The sequence below is a fragment of the Aquila chrysaetos genome, chromosome 11, assembly GCF_900496995.4.
Source record: "Aquila chrysaetos chrysaetos chromosome 11, bAquChr1.4, whole genome shotgun sequence".
Taxonomy (NCBI): Eukaryota; Metazoa; Chordata; class Aves; order Accipitriformes; family Accipitridae; genus Aquila; species Aquila chrysaetos.
This window is the reverse complement of record NC_044014.1, coordinates 4,199,444-4,221,436: the sequence shown is the minus strand read 5'-3', so window position 1 is coordinate 4,221,436 and position 21,993 is coordinate 4,199,444. Positions and strand designations below refer to the sequence as shown.

Sequence of the window (21,993 nt, the reverse complement as noted above, 5' to 3'; positions counted from 1 at the left end):
CTATTTAAACTATGATAATGTTGAAAAATCTTTGCTAATCTGCTACATCTTTGAGCAAAAGAAATACACACTCCCTGGGTTTCGTAATAAAACAAAAATGAACACTGGCAGAGCAAGCAAAATCATCTATAAATACAAATCAACCTTTTCTCCTTGTGAGCCAGAGTAGCCCAAGGGATAACGGCATGATCATGCTTCAGATGTATTTGTACAGCACATTTCATCTTCATTAATCTAGATAACACACTGGCAGATCCTTATTTTTTGATTCCAAGAGCGATGAGCTATTCCTGTGCTATGGCAGTTCACCACCCACCTCTCCCCCAAGCACACGGGGCCCCACGGAGGTCTCTGACCACCAGCCTGGAGCACCATGAGCGCTCCTTCCTACCCTCCCACTGCACTGGGAAGGGGCTGTAGTGCTGCAGCCCCGGCTTGTCCCGGCTCCAGGCTGCATCCCAGCAGCCCCCGAAGTTCACCACACTCACTCGGTCACAGCGTGGGGCACGATGGACCTCACCAAAGCATGGAACAGACCTGCCCTTGCCTTCCCCAGCTCCGACGCATGGCTTTTCTCATGGGGGACACCTCAGCAATGCAACAAGAGCTAAAGGAGGGAGATCAGGATGCTGGAATAAAGTGCTCTTGCAAGGATCCGTATTTTCTCTCTGTTTTTCGTGAGCTGACATTTTGGTCAATAATCTTCATATTTAAGGTGTCCTATCTTCTTGTGCATGCAAAGGATAGCTGCACTGCAACTCCCGCGGCTGCTGGGAGGCATTTCCTACAGAGATCCTCAGCACATTAAGAGACAAATAAAATCCAAACTGTAGAGAAACTGACTGCTCTTGAAACCATGTTAAACTATAATGGGCTAAAAATATCTTCATCTTTATGTCTCTTCACTATTACAGAGAAGAAAGTCAGTGCTGATGTAGGTAAGCACAAGCGATAGGTTTATCTAATAATGTATACTGAAGATAGTGAAAAATATTTCAAATTTGCCTACAGTTATAAAACTGTAAATCACACTGAACAATATCACTGCAGTAAGCCGTTTTCTTCTAATGGTTTTCTATATTTTATCGGTTCAATAAAACCCATCGCCTATCAACCTAAGAGCTGTAGTTATATACCCTATGGTTATTCTCAATTAATTGATTTTTTTAGTTTTAAAATTAGGCCACAAACCCACCAGAAGAGAGGTATGGCAAAATGAACAAATCAGATTTCATTTCTTTCTTGGGAAAGAGGTGGGGGGGAAGGGAGAGTCTTGCACCAAAGTTTTAGAAAGTTGACAAAGTTTCCTGCCTTGCAGTAGAAAACAGTTAGCAAAGATGCATCTTGATGCATCATACCCCTATCGACACTATTATACACTTGATTACAGCCTACAGATTACAAAACATATCAAATGAGTGCACTGAGAAAACTCCCTGGGATCTAGAAAAAGAAGGCTCCTGCAGCAAGAATGATCTTAAATAGTGCCTGTGTCCTAGGGGATCCCAAAGACCCTCACACATTAACTGCCACTGACGTGAAAACACCCGCTGGCTGTAATCAAGAGGTACAGGCTACGTGGCAAAGAGGTGAAGTAAGACACGGTACTCATCAAGAAACCCAGCTAAACAAGCATTTTACAATTTCACACACAAATATGTCTGTGTTTTCATGGTTCATTCCACAAATACCCAAGAGGTAAACTGTACAGCACTCAGTGTAATCTAGTCCTCTAATTAATAGCTTTGATAGTACTAAGAAAAACCCAACACTGTGAAAAAATCCGTAACGCATGGCCAGCTGACTTTCTTAAGAATACTTGCGATTACAGAGGTGGCTTCGTAATTACCCCCAAACCCCTTTCCATTTAGTGGCATTACTTTCAGCAAGAGTTTTCCCAAATGTCTCTGTGGTTCTCAGCCCAACAAATGGGTCACCTTGCTTGACCTGTTGTCCTCCCTCTGCAAGCAGACAAATTCTGTGCTCATTTGTTTCCCTGGAATCCTCTTCCTTCAGAAGGAAAGAGGAAGGCGATTCTTCTGCAGAAACTTGTTAGAAGTTGCTCTCAACAGACAGACCACCTACAAGAAGATACACGGATCTCAGTCACCGGGTTTGGAAATGATTTCCCCAGTTTTCTAAAACAAGCTATTTTGTTGCTCCTCAGAAGAAGCAGACCTTGAGAGAGGTGCATTGAAGCAGATCCCTCTCAATACCTTGTTCAAGGTCTAGCCAACTGACACTGATGGGATTCAAGATATTTCTTTTTGATTTGTATGTAATGCAAGGGTCACAATTCTTGAAGGACTCCTCTTCAAGCTCTCATCAAATGAGCATGATGGACCTTCTGTACCAAATGCAGCCATGCTCTCCAGGGACCCTGCAGGAAGTGTTGGAGAGGATGTTGCACAGACACCCATGACAGAAACACGTCTCACCCTCTTCTGCCTCCTTACTTCGGCCTGAGCTGGTGAACCACACTTGCTGCCAGCAGCAGGTACGGAGCGCGCACCAGGACTCCTCCCTGGCATGTGCCTGGATTCAAGCATTCAGCCGACTGGAGACTGCTTCTCTGTTTCTGCCCCTGTCAGGCACATAAACAAAAAATCAGTTGCTACTTCCTTGCGATTCACATGAGGAGTGCCTGGAGTCAATGGGTTCAGTGTGGGGATCATTCAAACCAGCTGCGGCCAGTGAAAAGAATCCATTCTTCATTCCTGTGACCAGGCTTGCTAGAAAGTAGGGAGCAAATGTTCCACCCAAAATAGTTTTGGTCTGAGCAAAAGAGAAGCTATTGGCAACAACAACGCTGACAGAAAGAATGTCTTAGCACCAGGCTCAGATGCCTTGCAAATGTATTTTGTATCCTCTACCCCAAATTGTATTTCTTTCTGCCTGTAAAAGACTACATCCTTTAACCGGCCCTGGCAGATTGCCGAGTGTCTTTATTTTGGCTAGTAGAGAGCTCCCTTCCATACGGGACCTATCTAGGACGGAAAGCAGATCTACCGGGATGGAGAGCCCAACCCCAGCTGAGCACCAGGCCACTGTGGCCCTCCTCCACGGTGAAGCCAAGTTGTGCAGGAGTCCTGGGCAAAGGGTGCAAATGGGGCAGCTCCTGCTTTACCCGGAGCCACGAGGCCAGGCAGGGCTGCGGGTGTATTCCCGAGCTGGCCACGCAGACAGTCCCAAGACGACGTATGCATCTGCTGGATGTGCTCTCCTGCCCCAGCTTCCCGGTCCACCCCGGGCTGATGGTGCAGAGCAGGCTCTGGGCAAATCCTCCTCCGTGTTGCATGTGCCCATCAGCATCCCTCCATGCGCCCAGTTTTACTAGCGCAAGGACCATAGTATTGCAACAAGCGCTGCTTTTCTCAAAGAGCTCTAAAGCGCCACAGCAAGCAGGTGTGAATGGCTAGGTCTTTGCTGTTTATTTTTAGCCTACAATGAATTTGAAAAGCAGAAGGTGCTGCTGTTGCTAGGGTCGCAAAGGTAGAGTAGCAGACACGAAGAGTTCCCTCTGGGTGAGCGACCAGGCCTGATCTGAGCGTTTCCTCTGGGTTGACTGGCAAGAGCAATTAATCCTGACGCAGTGCATATGTTCCAAATTTTGTGTACTTCAGAAACGAAATGAGAAAAAAAGTTATTGTGCTTCACTGTGAAATATCAAAAGCACTGAACTGTGATGCATTAACATGGCATTGTCTTCAGGACTCTCGCCCAACTCAAGACTAACAAGAGGAGCTGGCACACAGACATTAAGAAGTGCACATATTCTTTCCTCGCACACCCAGGTACTTTTGCATGGCACAGTAACGCACGTGACTATGTCTCCATCCTCTTCGTGCAGTTATCAGTGCAGCATAAAGTAAGGACAATGGCCGTTAACAAAATATACAAGAGAGGATAACCACTAAGATAAAAAAGATTTGCATTTATTAATGTCACAATATAAAGGAAATGATAAACCCCTGCAAGCCGAGTTTCTAATTTGGTCTTAATCTCACTGGGCGTAGCTGCGCCAGTGCTGGCTGCCTCTCCGTCTCAGTCCCGGTCTCCTTTCCATTGGTCAGGACAAGCCTTTTCCCAAATCACAACAGCTGGCTGGAGCAACCCTCCACCTCCTCTTTCTCCCTGCAACTTTCCCTTAGAGTATGATGACTTTTAAATCCTTTCAGGCTCAAAGCCCAGTAAGCAGTAAAGCCCAGCACAAAGTGATATTTATTTCTCATAACTATTTTTTTTCATATAAGAATCCAATAGAAAAATAACCTCAACGGTATTTGTCATAGCCAGAGGTGGATCTGAAGGTCTGACGAAGTGAATGTGCTGCACACGGCGGTGCTTGGTGCAGCACGCCTGCTTCGTAACAGAGTTAAAGGAAGAGCCTGCCCTAAGCCAAAGCTCCTATCTTCCTTCAGCTAGTAGGAAAGGACTTAAAATCTTTTGGGGAGCTGGAAACTTTGGTATGGACAAAGAACTCAAATGAACAGCCACAATGGCTGCAGAGCGGTTTCCTTAATTAGAAAGTTGGCTGCATTCATAAGGAGGAGGAAAACAACGCTACAGACAGCCAAGGCAAAGAGCAAGTAAAAACTGTAGCACATGCAGCTCTGGAGGAAACAGAAACCGGCTCTTATCAGCCCCCCAGATCCTCCAAACCCACTTGTAATTATTAGGCTGAAAAGCAAGTGTGGTCCTGCTGCCGAATCAGAGCAGTACAAATTGTGAATATGACTTGGCCTTAATTAATACATTTTGACAAGGCTCAAAACACTCCCCAGGCGATTTAAGACACCATAAAAAATCAAGGAAGCGACAGTTTTTGACCTCAAGATGTCAAATACAGAACTGTTGTCTAGTTTTGACGAGCTGTCACTCTATCCCCCGGACATCCCTACTGCAGCTAAGCATTTTACGTCACGGCCTGCAACCACACAATGTGGTCCACGAGGCTACTGGCATGTCCTCAGAGCATCAGTCAACCCAGCTTCAACAGCGTCGGAGAATCCCTGTCAATGCAGCGGTGGTGGTGGTGTTCTCAGTCCTCTGCCCTGCTCTGGCAGTTGGCGATGGGCAGTGGGAGAGTACAGAGACATCCAGCGCCGTACGACCGACTGCAAGGAAGCCTGAGAAACCCACACCTCGCTGCTCGCTTGCTGGCCAGGTTTGCCCGGCTGCCCTCGTGGAGACCCGGTGCGCTGTTGCAGGAGAACTAGCGAGCCGTGTAGCAAATGGAAAACACTAACCAGGAAGGTTGTGTGCTTTTTTAAACAGCAGACCAGACGCCAGCCCGAAAGCACAATAAACTCCCTAAGAAGAGACGTTTCAGACTCTGCACATCTCTCAAGCCAGCACAGGGTACATCCCAACAGAGAGACAGGTTACTGCACAGGAAAGTGAAGAAAACTACAGGTAGAGAAAATGCAGCTTTCCCCTGTGTTGGTCGCATGCAGGTCTGTCAATCCAACCAGCACCTGACACCTGCATCAGAAGGAAGCTGATACCTGTCACACTGAGACGATCGAGCATCCCACTATGGAAATTCAAACGGCCGCTGCCAAAACAGTGCTCCCAGGGAAGAGGCAGCTGTGCTGTGTGCGTCTGGGGACAGCGGGAAGGCAAAAGGCTAAAACACTTCTTGGCTGCAGCAGAAAACCAACACACTGATGCCTCTCCTAAGCACAAGACTCTGGCCAAGGAGAAACATGGGTCGTGGACCATTTCCAAGGGTGCACTTGAGATGCTCTTACTGTAATTGAACATGAAGCTGTGGCCTCCCAGGGCTGCGCACGTTCCTCACTGTGGCGGGCTGCCACCCTGTGTGACTGAGCACGGGGTGTTTGTGTTTTTCTGCTTCAAACCAGCCGCCAGAATGAAATGAAACCGGGTTCTGACATGAGGAAGTCTGACGGGCAAGGCTGCGGTCTGCAGACAGGTGACTGGAGAGCGATGGCAGCAGGAAGGCTGAGTTTTTGGAGTGTGGCTCCAAAAAGAAAATCTCAGAGGACACCCTCACGATCCTCTTCCACACAAGAGATGAAAAAATATCATCCCAAATTGGACAGGGAGAGGTGCAGCTCCTTGGACGGTCTCTGCCCCGAACACCTCTGCAAGCAGGAGTATGACCATCACCCCAGGAGACCTGCAAAATTACCTTACAGCTGACACCCAGGAGCTCCACGTGGCTGATACAAAGCAGCAAAGCACAGGTTACACATTCTGTTTACCAGGAAATTAACCTTAAATGCTGTGGAGTGAAATCTTGGATATGGGAATCAATTTTTTTTTAAAAGAATTTTAACTTGCTGTTTTGCCAAATTCTGATTGAAAATCATTGCTCAGACCCCGAGGGCTCATGACCCACTTACCAAACACAGCACTGCTGTATTTGGATGGACTTGAGTCAGAGTATTTCTAGCACCATGAAGGGTAGAAGGTAGTGGCAAACAAGCAAAGCCCGTAACTACGCCAACTTGAGAGGAGTGTGCACAGCCCTGGGAGGCCACAGCTTCACGTTCAATTACAGTAAGAGCATCTCAAGTGCACCCTTGGAAATGGTCCATGACCCATGTTTCTCCTTGGCCAGAGTCTTGTGCTTAGGAGAGAGTGTAGAAAAAATTCGAAACACAAACATTTTGTGAATGTTACCAGCAGCGTTCTTACCAAGCATGGAATACTTTCCTAGAAACTGCCTACCTTTAGGGCACCGTCTGTCCTGCTGCAGTATTTTGGTTGGCTTACTGTTGCTGATTCCAGTATTTTCCCCTTTCTTCAGCTCTCTTACCTTCTTCCTTCCGCTCCCACTTCCCCAGATGTGTTTGCACTGAAGGAAAGCTGCTCCCGTTGACTCTGCAGGGCAGTTTCCAGCCCTGCCTACGCTCAGTGGTGCTTGCAGCCTGGCTGCTGCCTGGGCTGTCCGGCATTTCTTAGTATGTACTTCTTGCTCAGTACTGCGATGCTTTGGCTACGTGCCTTATGAACGGATTAAACAAACAAATAGGTAAGAGGCATATTAATTCAGCATGCCTAATAACTTCCCGGAGTGTGAGTAAAGGAAATTGGAGATTCCCCAGGAAACTGTCCCAGTATGCAGAGTACCTCCAGATTCTCCCCATTACAAGGGGCATCACGGAGAGGAGTCATATACTCTTGGCACCTGGTGCAGGCAATCCATGACCGAACCATAAACCCACCAAAAGTAAGACAGGAATTGCATTGCAAACGGCTTATCTTCTCGAGTCCAGCTGCTGCTCTGGAGCCTGAGGGCTCTGGGAGGAGTGCAAGAGGCTTTTTGGAAGGAGTTAAAGCAGCACTTTTCCTTACTGGCATCTGACGCCTCTTCCTTCCTGGAGCAAAAGCGGCTCACTGTCCCCCTGGGAGAATGGTGGAACATCTCCTTTGGCTCTCACTTAGTGCTCTGCAACTTCCCGTACCATAAACTGGTTGCATAACACGAATCTGCACTGTGCAAAACCTCTCGAGCAATGAGCCTTGCAGGAGCCAATGTTGTTTCTCCCCATCCTTCTGTGAGATCTGCTTTCCATATGTCTCTGCCGATGTGCTTGCTTTCTTCACGACTGTGAAAGACCAGTCTCCCTCTCCGCTGATCCTACCCCTCTCCCTGCCTCAGCCCGCCTGCCAGCTGCACACGAATGCACATGCATGGGTACCAAATGGTCGGTTTTGCTTTTCTCAGCACCACTCTTCGATGCCACCACTACTAAGGACATAACACTGTGGCTACACGTTGTCTCCAACCTCTGCTCAAGCAGTCCCACCACTGTACCGGGGACAGAAGCCACAGTAGGATGGGATTTCCCTTTGCATTTCCCAGGACAAAGCTCATTTACTACCATGAAGCAATTACAAAGAGAGAAAAATTCAGTTTCAGAGCTAAGCAAAAGTTATGAACATCGTATTTACTACCAACTTCCCAAACTCCACCTTAGAAGAACAAGACAATCAAATGGATCTGCTCTGGATTTCTCTTACAAACCTCTCACAGCTGCAAATCCTTTACAAGGTGGTTTTTACTTAGCAAAGCAGCTGTTTTTCACCCCGAGCACTACCTTCCCTCTGACAAATATCTGTTTACAGTCTGGAACTTTATAATATTGAGCCACAATCAAATTAATTATCTCCACACACTCTTATCAATATTGCACAATTGTCATTTCTCTTTCTCCTCCTCAACTGCTACCACAATTCTCATTGCTACTAACTTTCACAAGTGACCTGCTTTGGTTTATTCTAGCCCATAGTGTCACTAATCTTAAAATTATCCAAAAATATAGACAGATATGCAAGTTCTGACATCTTCTGCCACTTTTGAGGATCTTCTTCAAACCCTACTGTAAAAGAGCTAGCTCTGCCCTTCCCGCCGGATCCCATTCCTCCTTCTCCAGGGAAGAGCCACTGGTCTCTGCCCACTATTCATGCTGTTGCGGTGGAGCAGCCAAGTAAGCTCCTTCCGTGCCTCCTGCTCTGCACGTCTTGCAAATCCAGCTCCACTGCTGTCACTGTGTGTCCCACCTCCTGCTGCCGCAGCATGTCCCATCCCCTCGCCTGCGGTCCTTTTCTCCGGGACAGCCAGGGACTCTCCCATGACCACCCACCCACTTCCAGCTAGAAGTCCTCTCCTGCTTCGTTCTCAGAGATGCAAGAGCCTCAGGTTTCTTCCCTTTCTGCTTTAATCGCCTCTAACTCTGAAGCACTTTTTCTGTTTCAGGAGACCTGGATGCCCTTTCCAGCCACCTTCCAGCTCTCTGTACACTTTCAGATTTCCACGCTAATGCTCCAGATTTCATGTAGTTCAATCAGGTTTAAAGTCTCAGTTTTTGCTCTTTGCACAGCTACCACTCAACTGTGCCTAGTGAAGCATATATGGCAACTCAACCATTTATAATGATCAAAAAGCCACAGTAATTTATCAATTATTTTTGTACAGCATCCTCTCTACAGCAGAGCACAGTGGGTCCATCTCTATGAATAATTTTAATTTTCTGAGGTTTTTTTGTTTTTTCTTGAGAGCATCCCAGTGAGCTAGCCAGACTAGCTCATTAATAGGAGCAGAGGCCAGCCTGACACATCGCAGTTTTAGGCTGGGTAAACCAAAAATGTGGTTAAGTTGCCTAATCAGAACAAGAACAGGAATATTATGATTTCACGTAAAACTGAAATATCAGAAATGAAGAAAACAGAAACATTCAACCACATGCACAATTAAACCACTTTTAAGTGGCAAATGTCCAAACTAGAACAATAGTTCTTAACACACAGCCAGTGCTGCACCTCAAAGTCAGGCTGACCATTCAAAAACAACGGAAAACTAAATAGTCAACATCAGTGCCGACTGGTACTATATTTAAAAGCAGTTTGAGCTTTAATAATTCAACAGAATTTAATTTGCTGGTAGAAAGAAAGGTGGAATTTTTTTTTTTTTTCCAAAGCATGACGTGGATGGATATCCTATCTCTGTAAGGTACACCCCAATTTGTAGCTAGTGCCGGGCGTGGGGCCAAAAACGCACACACAGACAAAGCCTTGGCGTTCTCCAGATCAGGCCTACAAGCTGCAGAAACCGAGATCAAGCAAGAAATCCTCTAATGGATTTAACATGCAACATTTGAAACTGAGCAATGTTACCGATATTTATTTTACCCATAAACCCCCTATTAGAATTTTGTTTTGGAAATTTTCAATTGCAAACTTGCAAGTGTTCTGTGGAATTCCTTTTTATGTCTTGCTTCAGACTGTTAATAACAGCTCCAGTGCTAATGACCTAACTCCTGAACGTACAGAGGAAAAACAGCACTTCATGAAATATTGATACACACGTGGAAATTTGACAATTATCTCCAGAGCTCCTTGGTAAAATCTGAAAGCAAATAAATAGCAAACATTTCCTGTACTCATTAAAATACTGAAAAACAGAGAAAGAAACATACTCATTATCCATTTGACAAATATAACCTATTATTTTTAATAATGCACAGGCATTCAATGCATGAAATTTACAGCTTCTCTTGCTTAAAGAAACCATTGGTTTTGTAGATCTAATTTTAAGAAATGCAATAAAAGTAAGTTATGTGGAGCTTGTGGCTTTTGCAGGAGAGGATAAAATAATTCTTAGATTGAAATAAATGGCAAAAGTACCATTTTTTAGATGGAAGCACAACTTCTCTCACTGCCATATTTTGGAAGCTGCTTGTCCGGAAAGAAATTCTTCAAAAATTAGAAATATTAATTTCATTGGCCTTTCTTATGCAAGCTTCAGAAACAGAAAACTGGAGTAAAAAAGAGCTGATGAGCCAGATCGTGGGGCTGCTAGTCCACACGATACATCTCTGTATCTTATCACACGCCAGCAAGATGATACACAGGCTCGCCCTCTGGCCAGAGCATGGCATGGGAGATGCCACACTGCTACTCAGGATGCTTTTAGGATGAACGGCAAGTACAGAGAACACCTTCCCCTGCTGAATAAATATGAACCATAAGGGGAAAACTTTCAATGCAGAACATGACAGGTTGCTCGGCATTGCATTACAGTGCAATCATCGGTGTTATTATAGTAATTCTGGTTTCTGGACCTTTTAGCCCTGACTACGCACGAAACAGAACCACAACTGCTGCAAACAAGAATGAAATGGAAATTTGAGATTCTTAAGCCAAATGTTTTAGCTGGTAAGATAGCAACTTCCACTCTTATGCAGGTCTGCTCAACACGAGCAAGAATTCAGAGACAGGGAAAGCTTGAGATCAACAGGAATTGAAGCTGCTGGCCAGGTGGGATAACTAAAGCTACATTGCGGCTTTCCTGATTACTTCAGTGTCCCAACAGGATGGTCTAGATACTGATAAGCTCTCTGCTGTCTACACTGAATACTCTCTTTTATCTTTCATAATACATACCGATTGACGTTCCTTTCACCAACAAAGCAAAAGATATGCACTTGCATGAACTACTGTACTTTTTGAATATTCATTTAAAACTTTATAATAAAGCATTCAGAGGAAGGCAGAGAGCACAAGACTGCGTGTGACATTTCTATTCCTGTTTTTTTTCACTCTGTGAGTAACAGTGAGAGACTCCATAAGAGACTGGACCATCGTAAGAAAAGGCTGATAATCTATAGGGTCAGTAAAGGAGTGTGTAGGAGGCAGCTTGAAGCCACTCAGGTATTTGCAGTGTTAGAACAAGTGTCAGGAAATGTGTTAGGGTTAAGAAGACCAGCAAGGAAGTCAAGGGGGCATCGTCAGGTTCTTGCATCCCACCACCCTATGACTCCTGATGCGGCTCCTTGGCATGGAGGTAGCCCGCCCGGAGATACTACCTTCACATCTGGAAAATACATGCCAAATGTTTCAATGGGACCTCAGTTTTGATCCTCTTTTTCTGACTTCTTTCATTGAAAGTATATCCTTAATTATTACTTATCATTGTGTTTGCTGTCTAAGCAAAGTCCCGTCTGCTTATTTACTTGCCAAATCAGTATGACAACCGAGGAAATAATAAATTGCTTGATAACCAAAACAAGTCACTTCTGGCAAATAATGAAGACTCTGCAGAAGTATTGATCCAAATGGTTAATGACTGATACACTGATTATATTTTTTGAGAGTTTTCTCCCCATTTTCACACGTATATATGTATCTGCATATAGAAGTAAAACCTGAGAATGCCATCTTGGCTGTTCATATCAGTATGTACCAAGGAGCTTCACCGGCTCCAACCGTTCAGGTAAGTCCTCCTGTTTTCCTTCTTACACTGACAACCTGCTTATCTCTCGGATTACAGAGCCTAAACCACGTTCCTCCCGGGAACTATGATGCTTTTGGGAACTGCGGGAAGAGTACTGTGATCTCACTCTTCTCCCAGCCCCTCCTTGGCTGCCTCCGCTTCCATGTGCAAGATGAGGCGAGAGGCCGTTTCCCTTGGCCACCCTAGGCTTGGTGGTTGAGATGGACCCCCAGGGCCTGGGGTGCTCCCGGGAGGGAAGGCCACAGGAGGGAAGGGACCACAAACCTCCACCACTGACCCTACTGCTGGCAGCGACGGCACTGGCTGTTCAAACGCGAGGCACGCTGCTCATGCATCTGGCAGCGGGGTCTGCAGACACTCCTTGCAAACAAAAAATGAAATTTATGCCTGGCAAATGAGGTTAGGTCAAGGTCTTCCAAACTACCTGAGACCTGGAGCCGTCACACTGGGGAAGTGAACTGCAGCAGCCTCGCAGCTGGAAAGCCTTCCACCTGGAAAGGGGCACAGGGTGGCCCCGCGCAGGCAGGGCTAGGGCCGTGTTACGTTGTGCCATGGGACCTGCGTTTAAGCCGATTGTTGGCCTCGACACCCTTTGCACTGGGGGAGAGGGCGGAGGAAGGAAAGCCAGGCACTAATCCGCTCCATCTGCTCCGGAGCAGCTAATTGGATTGCGAGTGCAGAAGGCAAGGGCCCTGGACAGGGTGTTGGCGGTCACGCCAGCCAGGCACAGGCACTCAGAAACCTCCTACTTCGCTCAACAAAGCTGCTCCGGCGTGGAGGGCAAGGGTCCCACCGCGCTGCCGAACCACACCTCTGCCCAAACGCTTCCTAAGGACGCACCCGGTTGCACTGAGGCAGGGCATGGCTGCCCAGCACCTCTCTAATGGAGAGGTGGAACTATTATTGCCTAGGAAAAATAACATACGTGACTGCCTGCCCCCAAGTAACATTTCATCTTTAACAAAACACTAGAAACAGCAGACAGAAGAGATTAAATATTAGTTTTCTTTACCAAAAGCCAGTGGAATGCTGTTCATGTCAGGTTTTATTTAGGTGCAAAAGTCAAAAGCTCATCTGCCAGTTGCTATATATAAACCTTACTAATATACGTCCTAGGTCTGCAACATTTATTCTAAATCAGTGACTTAACAATTTTCGTCTTCTGCTTTTTAAGGATTCAGCTCAGCACCTACTTTGCTTTTAGAAATAATAGACAATTCAGTTGTGCAGCATTTTCATTAAACTGGTCTGTAGCATAACGCTACAGATAGAAAGACAAGGAGAAGAAATATAAAAAATGTTTAATACAATAATGATCAGAAACCTTTAAAATTTTTTCCCTCTGTGAACACTAAGTTTGTAGCTATGGAAACTACTTATGAGAAAGCTAAAAAAATGTCAGCAAATATAGTCAGAGAATGATCTGGATATAGGAAAGTTCAAACAATAATAGAGAACTACAGACACAGGGTAAAAGGAAAGTGTAGATTGAAGATGACAACCCTTGTGTGTCTGACAACATGTTCTCCTACGACAGGCCAAGTTCATTTTTATTGCCATGGCACTAAAGTCAATGAATTGCAACTGGAATGAGTTTGACACTTCATATTGCTTTTGATAAAACCATTATAAAAAGCGTATCTCAACCTTTTAAAAAAGTATTTTAAAAGCGTATTCTATGCTATCAGTGAATCGTGTGCACATATTGGCCAAGGTAGAGTCAATACTTTATCAAGGTACTTTTCAGCACATCTCTTGCACGCTCTGTTCTTCAGCCATTTACTCTACTAACATGAGCAGTTCTTATGACTTCAGTTTTAAGATCCACGCATGAAACACATCCGCACACTCATCTGCCCAACTGAGGTTGGTGAGAGTCCTCGTGAGCCTTTCAAAGGCTCTCCCAAACTCACTGCAATTATTTCCAGCTAGTACCCTTATCATTTGCGTATTAATGTATTGCAAACGATGCTGTGACCATCAGGACAGCAGACACTAGCAAGACAGGTACGCTTATTTCAATCAAGTATTTTTGTATGGAAGTTACAATCCCAGTTAAAATCATTAGTCCATGGTTTTGCCAGTGAATGCAGTGCAGACTTACTTTACCTGGAGTAACACACTAGCTGGGAATGGCTCCAAGGAGTTGCTATGGTCTGTCAGGTCAATGTGCAAATTAAATCAGATTTATTCAGTGCACGGAGCTTCCTTTGGTGCTGTTTCAGTCCGGATTGTTAATTGAGCTGTCTTACATGTACACATTGTGATTACATGCAACACTCTGTACAGAACGACATAGTGAAGAAAACCTATAGTCGATTTCTGAACTGTCCACTATATGGTACATTGGGCAAAGAATAAACCAACATCAACAAATGCTCATGAAATTTATATTGTGTATGAAGTATCACTGCTAAACTCTCTCTGCTCATAGAAAGCTATGACAATTTCAATGCGGTACTCTTAAAAGAATGGGCAAATGTTGCTCTTTTAACCACCCTTGATGAGCTCTTTCAACCGTCCTTGAACAACCTTCAAGGCTCTTGCTCCTGACTATGCCCTCTTCTCTTTGGGGGTTGCCCACAGGAACACCTTCAGCTTGCAACTGATGGGTGGTTAACACAATTTTTATCTGTCACAGGGTGGAAAATACCAATAAAAAGAATCACAATCATGTTAAACAGTGTAAGCAGGGCTGAGCTAATCACAGTGAAAGGCATTTCTAGCTGGGCTCTAAGATAGTAAAAGAGAAGATGAGTCCCCTTCCCACTGGAGTGAACTACTTGTCCAGGGAAGTCTGCTACCCTCAGCTTGCCTTTCCCTGCTCAGGAAAAGGTCAGGCTTTTAACCAAATCTTACAGCTAAGTAAGTTTGCTCCTCCTTCCTTATGATACCTACCTGACTTGTACGGGGCAGCCCTGTTCCTCAGCCCTGTGGGAAGTATCTCCCCTCTGTGATCATTTGCTTTCATATCTTCATATGTAAACTAGAGTTTGAAAAAACATCCAAGACATGTATTTGCAATGAATCACCATTCCTCATTGGAACTCCCTAAGTCCATCATCGGAAACAGAAATCTGGACTGACCCCTTGTTTGGGAGAAGTCTAGGCTAGCTACAAAAATACAGGACTTCTTATCAGCCAACTGCTTTAAGACTGAAACATCGGATAAAAAAATATAAATCAAGTAATCTAATAAAAATACTAGCAAACATAATAATTTGAAGATGCAGCATTTTAGAGGTGGAGCTCCAGTAATCTAATCAGTGATCATTAGATGCAGTTTGCCCTTACCAGCTTTGCTGACCTACACTATTTATTTTCCTGCATTACCACCCACTTCAGCACAAGGCTGGTCACAAACCTGCTCTGGCAGCAGACCACCAGCTGACACGGTTTTGTCGCTCAGACTTTGCAGGGGTTTTTTTCCTGCTTGCCACTGAGATAACTCGGTGCATTCACTACTTGTGATGCTATGGATAGTGAGGCTGCAGGAGCAGCAAGCTCCGAGGATGCTTCTCCCCGGGGAAAGCCATTCCTGGCAGCTTCATGCACAAGGTCTCCATGACGCAGAGAGCGGTAGCTTTGCCAGAGCCATGGTTGGGGAGTTCCTGGGATGGGAAGCCAGCTCGGCTCCAGAGACGTCGCTCGGCTCCTACACCCCGCTTGCTCTGCTGCCACAGCAATGGGTTTAGGGTGCTCATTCACCACCTTCTCGTCATACAACTCTGTAATTCCCAGGAAGGGCAATTTATCTAACTTCTTCTTAATAATTATTTTATGAAATGCAAAGAAGTTGCAGCAATAAATCTTGTTGCTGATTTTCCCTTATTTAACCATACCAAAAAGAGGGGCCCATAAGCATGCGGCGCATGCCTGTATCCTTGCCCGGGATGCTGCCTCTACCATAAGAAATACCGGGCAGGAGAAGATGCCTTCTTCTTGCGAGCCCTCTGCCCAAATTCCAGTAAACAGTAGCTGTGCAGAATCCATACAGAGTGTCAAAACTTAGCACAAAATCACAAATCAGGTATCTAGAAACAACTCACTGTAGAAAGACTACAATACATAGTCCAACAAGACTTCAACAATAACCAAAATGATATATTTTAAACCCCTACCCGTAAAACAAGCTTCAAAACATCACTGGACTATAACATACATCTTATAACCCTCCGCCGACTGAGAAGACATTTATACCGACAGAAAATACTTGCAGCCATTTAGAGACAGAGTTTAATACTGAACTTGCTTTCACCTTGCAACTCAAGTATCCACAGCCAAAGCTACAACCAGAAGGCTCATTGCTCCTAAAAACACACCCTGACTCTTCCTGCTGGCAAATACGATTTTCCTGGATTTAGTCAAGTTTCTGTCATCCGCTCAATGTTTTAAAAACATCTTAACATATTTGTAATATTTGCTTATCACCTCATGTGTAAGTGTGAACACTCCTTAGCAATGGTGCTTCTTAAAGAGTAATTCCTCAACACAGCTCAAACATCTACAAACCGCCACGCCTTTCCTTTTTAATCCATAACCTTCTGTTTGCCATGTGTCTTACCTTGGCTTCTACTTTTAAAATATAGTTTAACAGGAAGAAAACCTCTCAGGCTATTTGGAAAATAAAAAGGGGAAATAAACAAAAATGAAGACAATTTTACAGGTCCTACTTCAGCTAAACCTTTCAGGGACTTCAATGAGAAGATAATCTTTCTGTGATTATGGCCAAACCCTCTCGTTGCTTAGCAACACATAATTAAGGAATATGTTTTCAGATCCGCTTTGCAAGCTGGCCATTATCAGATGAAATTACTGGAGCAACAAATGTCATCCTCATGCAAATGAGTTGGTCGTAGGCAAAGAAAAAAGAAGGTTGAGTAGCGAGAAAGAGCTCAGCAGCACAGCAACGCTGCTGGCTTCCTCTTGTTGCGCACCGGTAATTCTTTTAAAGGGAAGGGATAGTATCTAGATTTTTAGAGAATAGGGTTTGCAGTTTATATACGAGACACAAGGAAGGAGGGGTCTGTTACTTGTAGCAGAGGAGACTGCTCCCAATGCATGTGCTCCGTCAGTCCCTTAGCATCAGGGCTTTCACAGCATCTGTATCAACCGGCTCAATCCAACGTACCGCAAATAAATGAACATATTTGTGTTCCCTGCATTATGCCAGTTCATCTTTTTTTTTCAGGCTTTGGGAAATTGTTTATTTAAAAATACTGCCTGAACGTACTACTTCTGCATCTAATTCATGTCAACACAGAATGTGTTGCCTAATATTTAAGCATTTTTTAGAAATCAATAGATTACACCAGCTACATAAAGGACACATAAGCATGAAAGAAACGGCATCTACTTCCTAGCTGTGTAATTATGGTAAGCCAGGGAAAGGGGTGCGCCAAGTGTCTGCATTTTGACAACTTTATCATTTCCACTCACAAAATCATTCTTTATTTAGATTCCTGTGGAATGGCATCACCAGTTTGGCACTGTCTCTATGCCTATAAATGGTATCCTTTTATTAAAGCTTTGTGCGTGTATGCTGGTACGGCACATTGTTTGAGACTTGTTTGCATGGGAGTTCAGCTGAACTGCACAGGGAGAAAATTCCCTGCTCGTAGAGTCACTACCAGGAAAAACATTACAAGGGATTTCTTTCCACATTTTTCAAACAAGTCAAGCCACAAATGAATGGATTTGCCAAATTTCCTTGTGCTTAGCAGTGTGGTTTTGGGGCTTAGTTTCTCTCAGGCTCTGAGTGTTATCATCAATGTACATCTCCACGGTGGAGGAGTGGAGCCTGCTCAGCTTATCCAGCTTTACATCTGAGCTGCCAAGGGCCTGAGCACTTCTAGAAGGGGAAGGGAAGACGAGGAGCCACCATTCATTTTTATTGTTCTAGTGCTTAATGACAGGCTTTTAGTTTTAAGCGCAGACCTATTACTTTAACAGCTATATCACTTCACTTACAAGCATCTCTAGAAGGAAATCAAGGGTTTTATTTTGTATGCCTGATAAAACAGCAAATTAATAATAAGAAGAAAAGACTTAGGTAACGGCCAAAGGTAAGTCGATTCTCAAATAACACCATTAGCTCTCTGATGAATTTAGTCAAAACAACACTAACCATTTCCTCAGAGAAACACATTTGCGCCTGATAACAGCGGTAAAAAGTCAATCTGCAGCAAACCCTGTAGTCCTAATTGCTCAGCCAGCGCAGTATCTAATCTCCCGTTCTCTACAAACAACAGGAACGGCAAGATTAACCCTGGAAGCATTATCTGAGATACCGCTCACTTTTAACTGAAGTTGGCTAAACAAATAAAATATTTGGAATTTAACCGCAGAGCGAGAACCAGCATCTTTAGCTCCGCGTAGCCAGCGCGGCCCTGCGAAGAAATCGCGTTCACCTCCTTTTCTAAATAGGGAAGTGTCTAACATTTAGGCATGAAACGCCAATATGTTCGACTGTGGGTTTTTGGGGGGGTAAAGTAAGCAACAACAGGGCGGTTCTAAACTACCGTTCGGGGCGAGACCCTTCGGAAATTACTTGGTTCAGGTGACGCCATGGTGGAGACGATGACGGGGGGCCCCGTGCGCCTGCTGAGCTTCGGGTATGGGGAGAGCTGGGCAGGGAAAGCGGGTCCGGTGGGGGCCAGGCTGCCGTCCCCCGGCGCTCCCGGCCGGCGGAGGAGCTGCGGGCTGCCGTGCGGGCTGGGTGCCGGCGACGCCGTGGCTGTCCGCTCCCTCTTCATCAGCTCCATGGGGACGGTGTAGGTGGTGGGGTAAGCCGTTTTGGGGCTGGCGTGCGGGTTGGCCGCGGTCCCGGGCACGCCGGCCGGAGCGGAGTAGGCAGAGGCCGGGCGCGGGTGGGTGTTGCAAGGCAGGGGGGTGCTGTATCCAGAACCGGGGAGAAAGTGCGGCCCCTGAGGAGCCCCGGCGGGCGCAGGGTAGGCGGTGGTCTCCAGCAGGTGCTGGGTCGGGGCGCTGGATGGCCGGCGGTGCATCTCCCCTCCTCTCGGGGAGAGCGGCTGCAGCGGAGGCGGGGGCTGCGGGGCGGCACAGCCGTCCGCGGCGGGCCCTGGGCCGAGGGGTGCCCCGTAGTCGCCCGGCAGCTCGCCGCGGTGGCTGAAGCTGTTGGAGCGGGTCCTGGGGCGCAGCGTCCCGCTCCTGCGCTCCTGCCGCTGCAGCTGCATTTCCGCCTTGCAGCTGTGGGCGACGCGGGAGAGCGCGCGGGCCTGCCCCAGGTTCGGAGCCACCGACTTGATGTCGTTCTCCTCCATCACGGCCAGCAGGTTTGGGGAGTCGAAGCCCTGCTGCAGCAGGGCGGCGAAAGTGCTCTCCGAGACGCCCTCCGCACGCAGCAGCGCCACGAACTCGGGGTCGAAGCTCCTCTTCCCCTCCGGCCCGGGGAAGCTGGGGGGCACCGGCGGGTGCGAAGGGACCGCCGCCGCCTCGTAGCCGTCGTAGGGGCCCTTGGCGCCGGCGCTCTCCCTGCTGGGCCCGTAGCCGCCGCCGCCGGTGGGGTCCACCACCAGGCAGGTGGGGGCGGCCTGCCTGCCCCCCGCCGGCTCGGGGGGCCGCTCCACGCCATCGCCGTAAGCCTGCCTGCCGGGGAAGGCGGGCGGCTCGGCCACGTACCGCGGGCCGGGGGGCTCCGCGCCGTAGCGTGCCGGGGAGACGTCTCTGCCGCGCGGCCGCTGCCCATCCGGGACCGGCTTGGGGTCCCTGTAGAGGCGGGCGGCCTCCGGCGGGGCGGGCAGGCGCCCCGGGACCTGGTCCCAGGAGAGGCGGCTGCCGGGGACGCCGTAGCTCGCCAGCGGCCTGCTCAGCACGTGGTCGCGGTAGCAGCGGGGGTCTTTGGGCGACCTAGCCGACAGGGAAGGGTCGCTGTAGTAATCCTGGGGCGGCAGGGAGCCCCGGGCCGCCATGGCCGCTTGCCGGTCGCAGTAGGTGAAGTCTGGGACGGAGCCTTTCCTGAGGGGCCCCGGGGCGAAGGCGGCATCCTGGTACGGGTACGCCTCTTGCTTCAGCTCCGCGCCGCCCTGCAAGATGATATCGTTGGCTCGCGGCGGCTCGTACCAGCCGCCCTCGCCGCCGTAGGTCAGGGAGCTCCTCCGGCCTGGCGGCCTTTGGTACTCGAAGGCGTTCTCGCTCTCCCAGTTGCCTTCGTACCAGCCGGCGGCGTCCCAGCTCTGCGAGCGGCCGATGTTGGGGTGCTTGCTGGGGATGGGCATCGCCACGAGGCCGCTTGCTCCCGCCGAAAGGGAGAAGAGGAGGCACCTTCCTTCTCGGCGCTCCTCCGGCGCGCATCAAAACCGGACCGTGCTCCGCCTGAGCCCTCCCGGGACTTCAGAAACCACCGGCCGGCGGTTTTGCCTTTCAAAGCGTTGCCTGAATTATTAATTCTTCGAAACCTTAGCAGGCAAAGCGTGCGGCGGCCGCTGCCACCCGCTCTCGCTCCGGGTCGGCGGAGGGAGAGACCCTTCCCGTGCAGTGCAGCCGCAGAAGAGGGCGGCCGCGCTCAGCCCAGATGCTTTATCCTCTGCCGCTGGGGACGGCGCGCGCACATGGACAACTGGCCGAGCAGTGTGCGGGGATTAGGAGCTAAATAAAACCGCTAAAGCCCTCGCTCCATGTGACATCATTTCAGCCCGGTGAAATCTCCCGCGCCGACCCAGCCAGCAACCTCAATGCAATTTCTCCCCCGGGGAATGATTTTTTTTTTTTTTTTTTTTTTTTGGCATGTTGTTTTTTTAACACGCGTTTCATCCGTTTCATTTGTCTCCTTCCTCATTAGCTCAGGGCTCCCGTCTGCACCAGCACCCACCAGGAACCGGCAGCGAGATAACGAAACGTGCACGTATCCGCTCGTCCACACACGCGCGCATGTAAAAATAAAAAAGAAAGCTTCAGTGTCAGCTCAATCTTAATCCACCCTGATGAAATGTTAATCCACTGCACACAGCTAAGGACAAATTAAATGGGAGCAAGCAGGCAGGCCTAAAAAAAGGCCAATGCAAGATACTCAAGAACACAAGAGCGATTAGAAATTAGTTAGGTATCTGTTTAACATTTTATGAATATTGTAATTTGCTTTGGAAATTACATTTTTTGTTGTAGTTTCAAATTAGCTGTACTAACTAGGCTCCAAAAGGATTCTTTACATTATTATCATAATACGCAAATCCTTTCATCATCCCAGGACAGAAAATTGTGGAGGTGTAATCTGGAATGTATAATTTTAAGACCCTAGCAGAGGTCACGGAAAAGGAGGGGAGGATCAAAGGATCTAAAGCCTGGTCTTACAAAGCAAAAAGGAATAGTAGACTTTTGCCTATTATCTCCAGCTTCCTTTGGAAAAACTACATGTTTATGAGATGGGAAAACACTCAGAAACATCAGACAAAACTCAATTTGTATCTAGTGGTATTTCAATATTCATGTGGATTAAGCTTTTTTTACACTTAGAGCAGGCAAAAGGATTTAGATGGAATCACACCACAGAAAATTGTTATTTGGGAATGTAATAAAAATTTCCATATACAGTCACCGTTTTTCAGAGAAGATATTAAGATGGCTTCCCAAAACACGTATCTAAATTATCACATGCTGCTTATGCTCAAATATTCCTTTTCAAAGAAGAATAGGTCAACCGTTGCTTATTTTGCTAACCACTGCTAGTGAAGCAACATTTTCCTTTTGTAATTAAAAAAAATCAGACAGAAATTATTTCTTCACCTCCAACATGCCCCTTCCAGGACGGACCCAGTAAAAGAAATAATAGTCACCTTCCCTGGTCTGTTTGCAAGACAGCTTGTGCATTTTTCCTGTCTAATCCACAATAAATGTTTAGTGCACTAGCCATCACATGATAGACTATTGTGCTATTATGATAGCTAAATCACTAATACAGTCTAATGCTTATACTTGCCTATCATACTAATACCTCTGGGCTATATTTCTGACCCAAATACTGACAGGATCTTTGAGTAATCCCTAAATTTCTTTATTGCAGTAAATATTATAAATCCTCTTCAAACATTCTCTCCTCCAATTCCATCCCCAAGAACGACAGTCTTTAAAATTATGTTGGATGTTACACAGACATGCAAAACATGGGCCCCAAAAGATTATTTATGCAATTCTCAGAGAATATCTGATTGGCATCATATTGAATTAACTAACAAACTTAAGGCACATTGGAAAATTTCTTCTTTTGTGAG

At 46.7% G+C, this 21,993-nt stretch overlaps 1 protein-coding gene across 4 annotated transcripts in view; it reads right to left on the bottom strand.

Annotated features, from left to right (window-relative positions):
- Positions 1–21,993, bottom strand: part of CTBP2 (C-terminal binding protein 2) — a 142,333-nt gene that overhangs the window by 26,326 nt on the left and 94,014 nt on the right. The window contains exon 1 of one of the 4 annotated variants that reach the window (XM_030031500.2): positions 18,318–20,112. The exons of the other annotated variants lie outside the window; for them this stretch is intronic. Coding sequence (XP_029887360.1) covers positions 18,318–20,004 — 1,687 coding nt within the window. The 5' untranslated portion in view covers positions 20,005–20,112. Of the gene's footprint in view, positions 1–18,317; positions 20,113–21,993 lie in introns of those variants that run through there. 4 annotated transcript variants of the gene reach the window in all.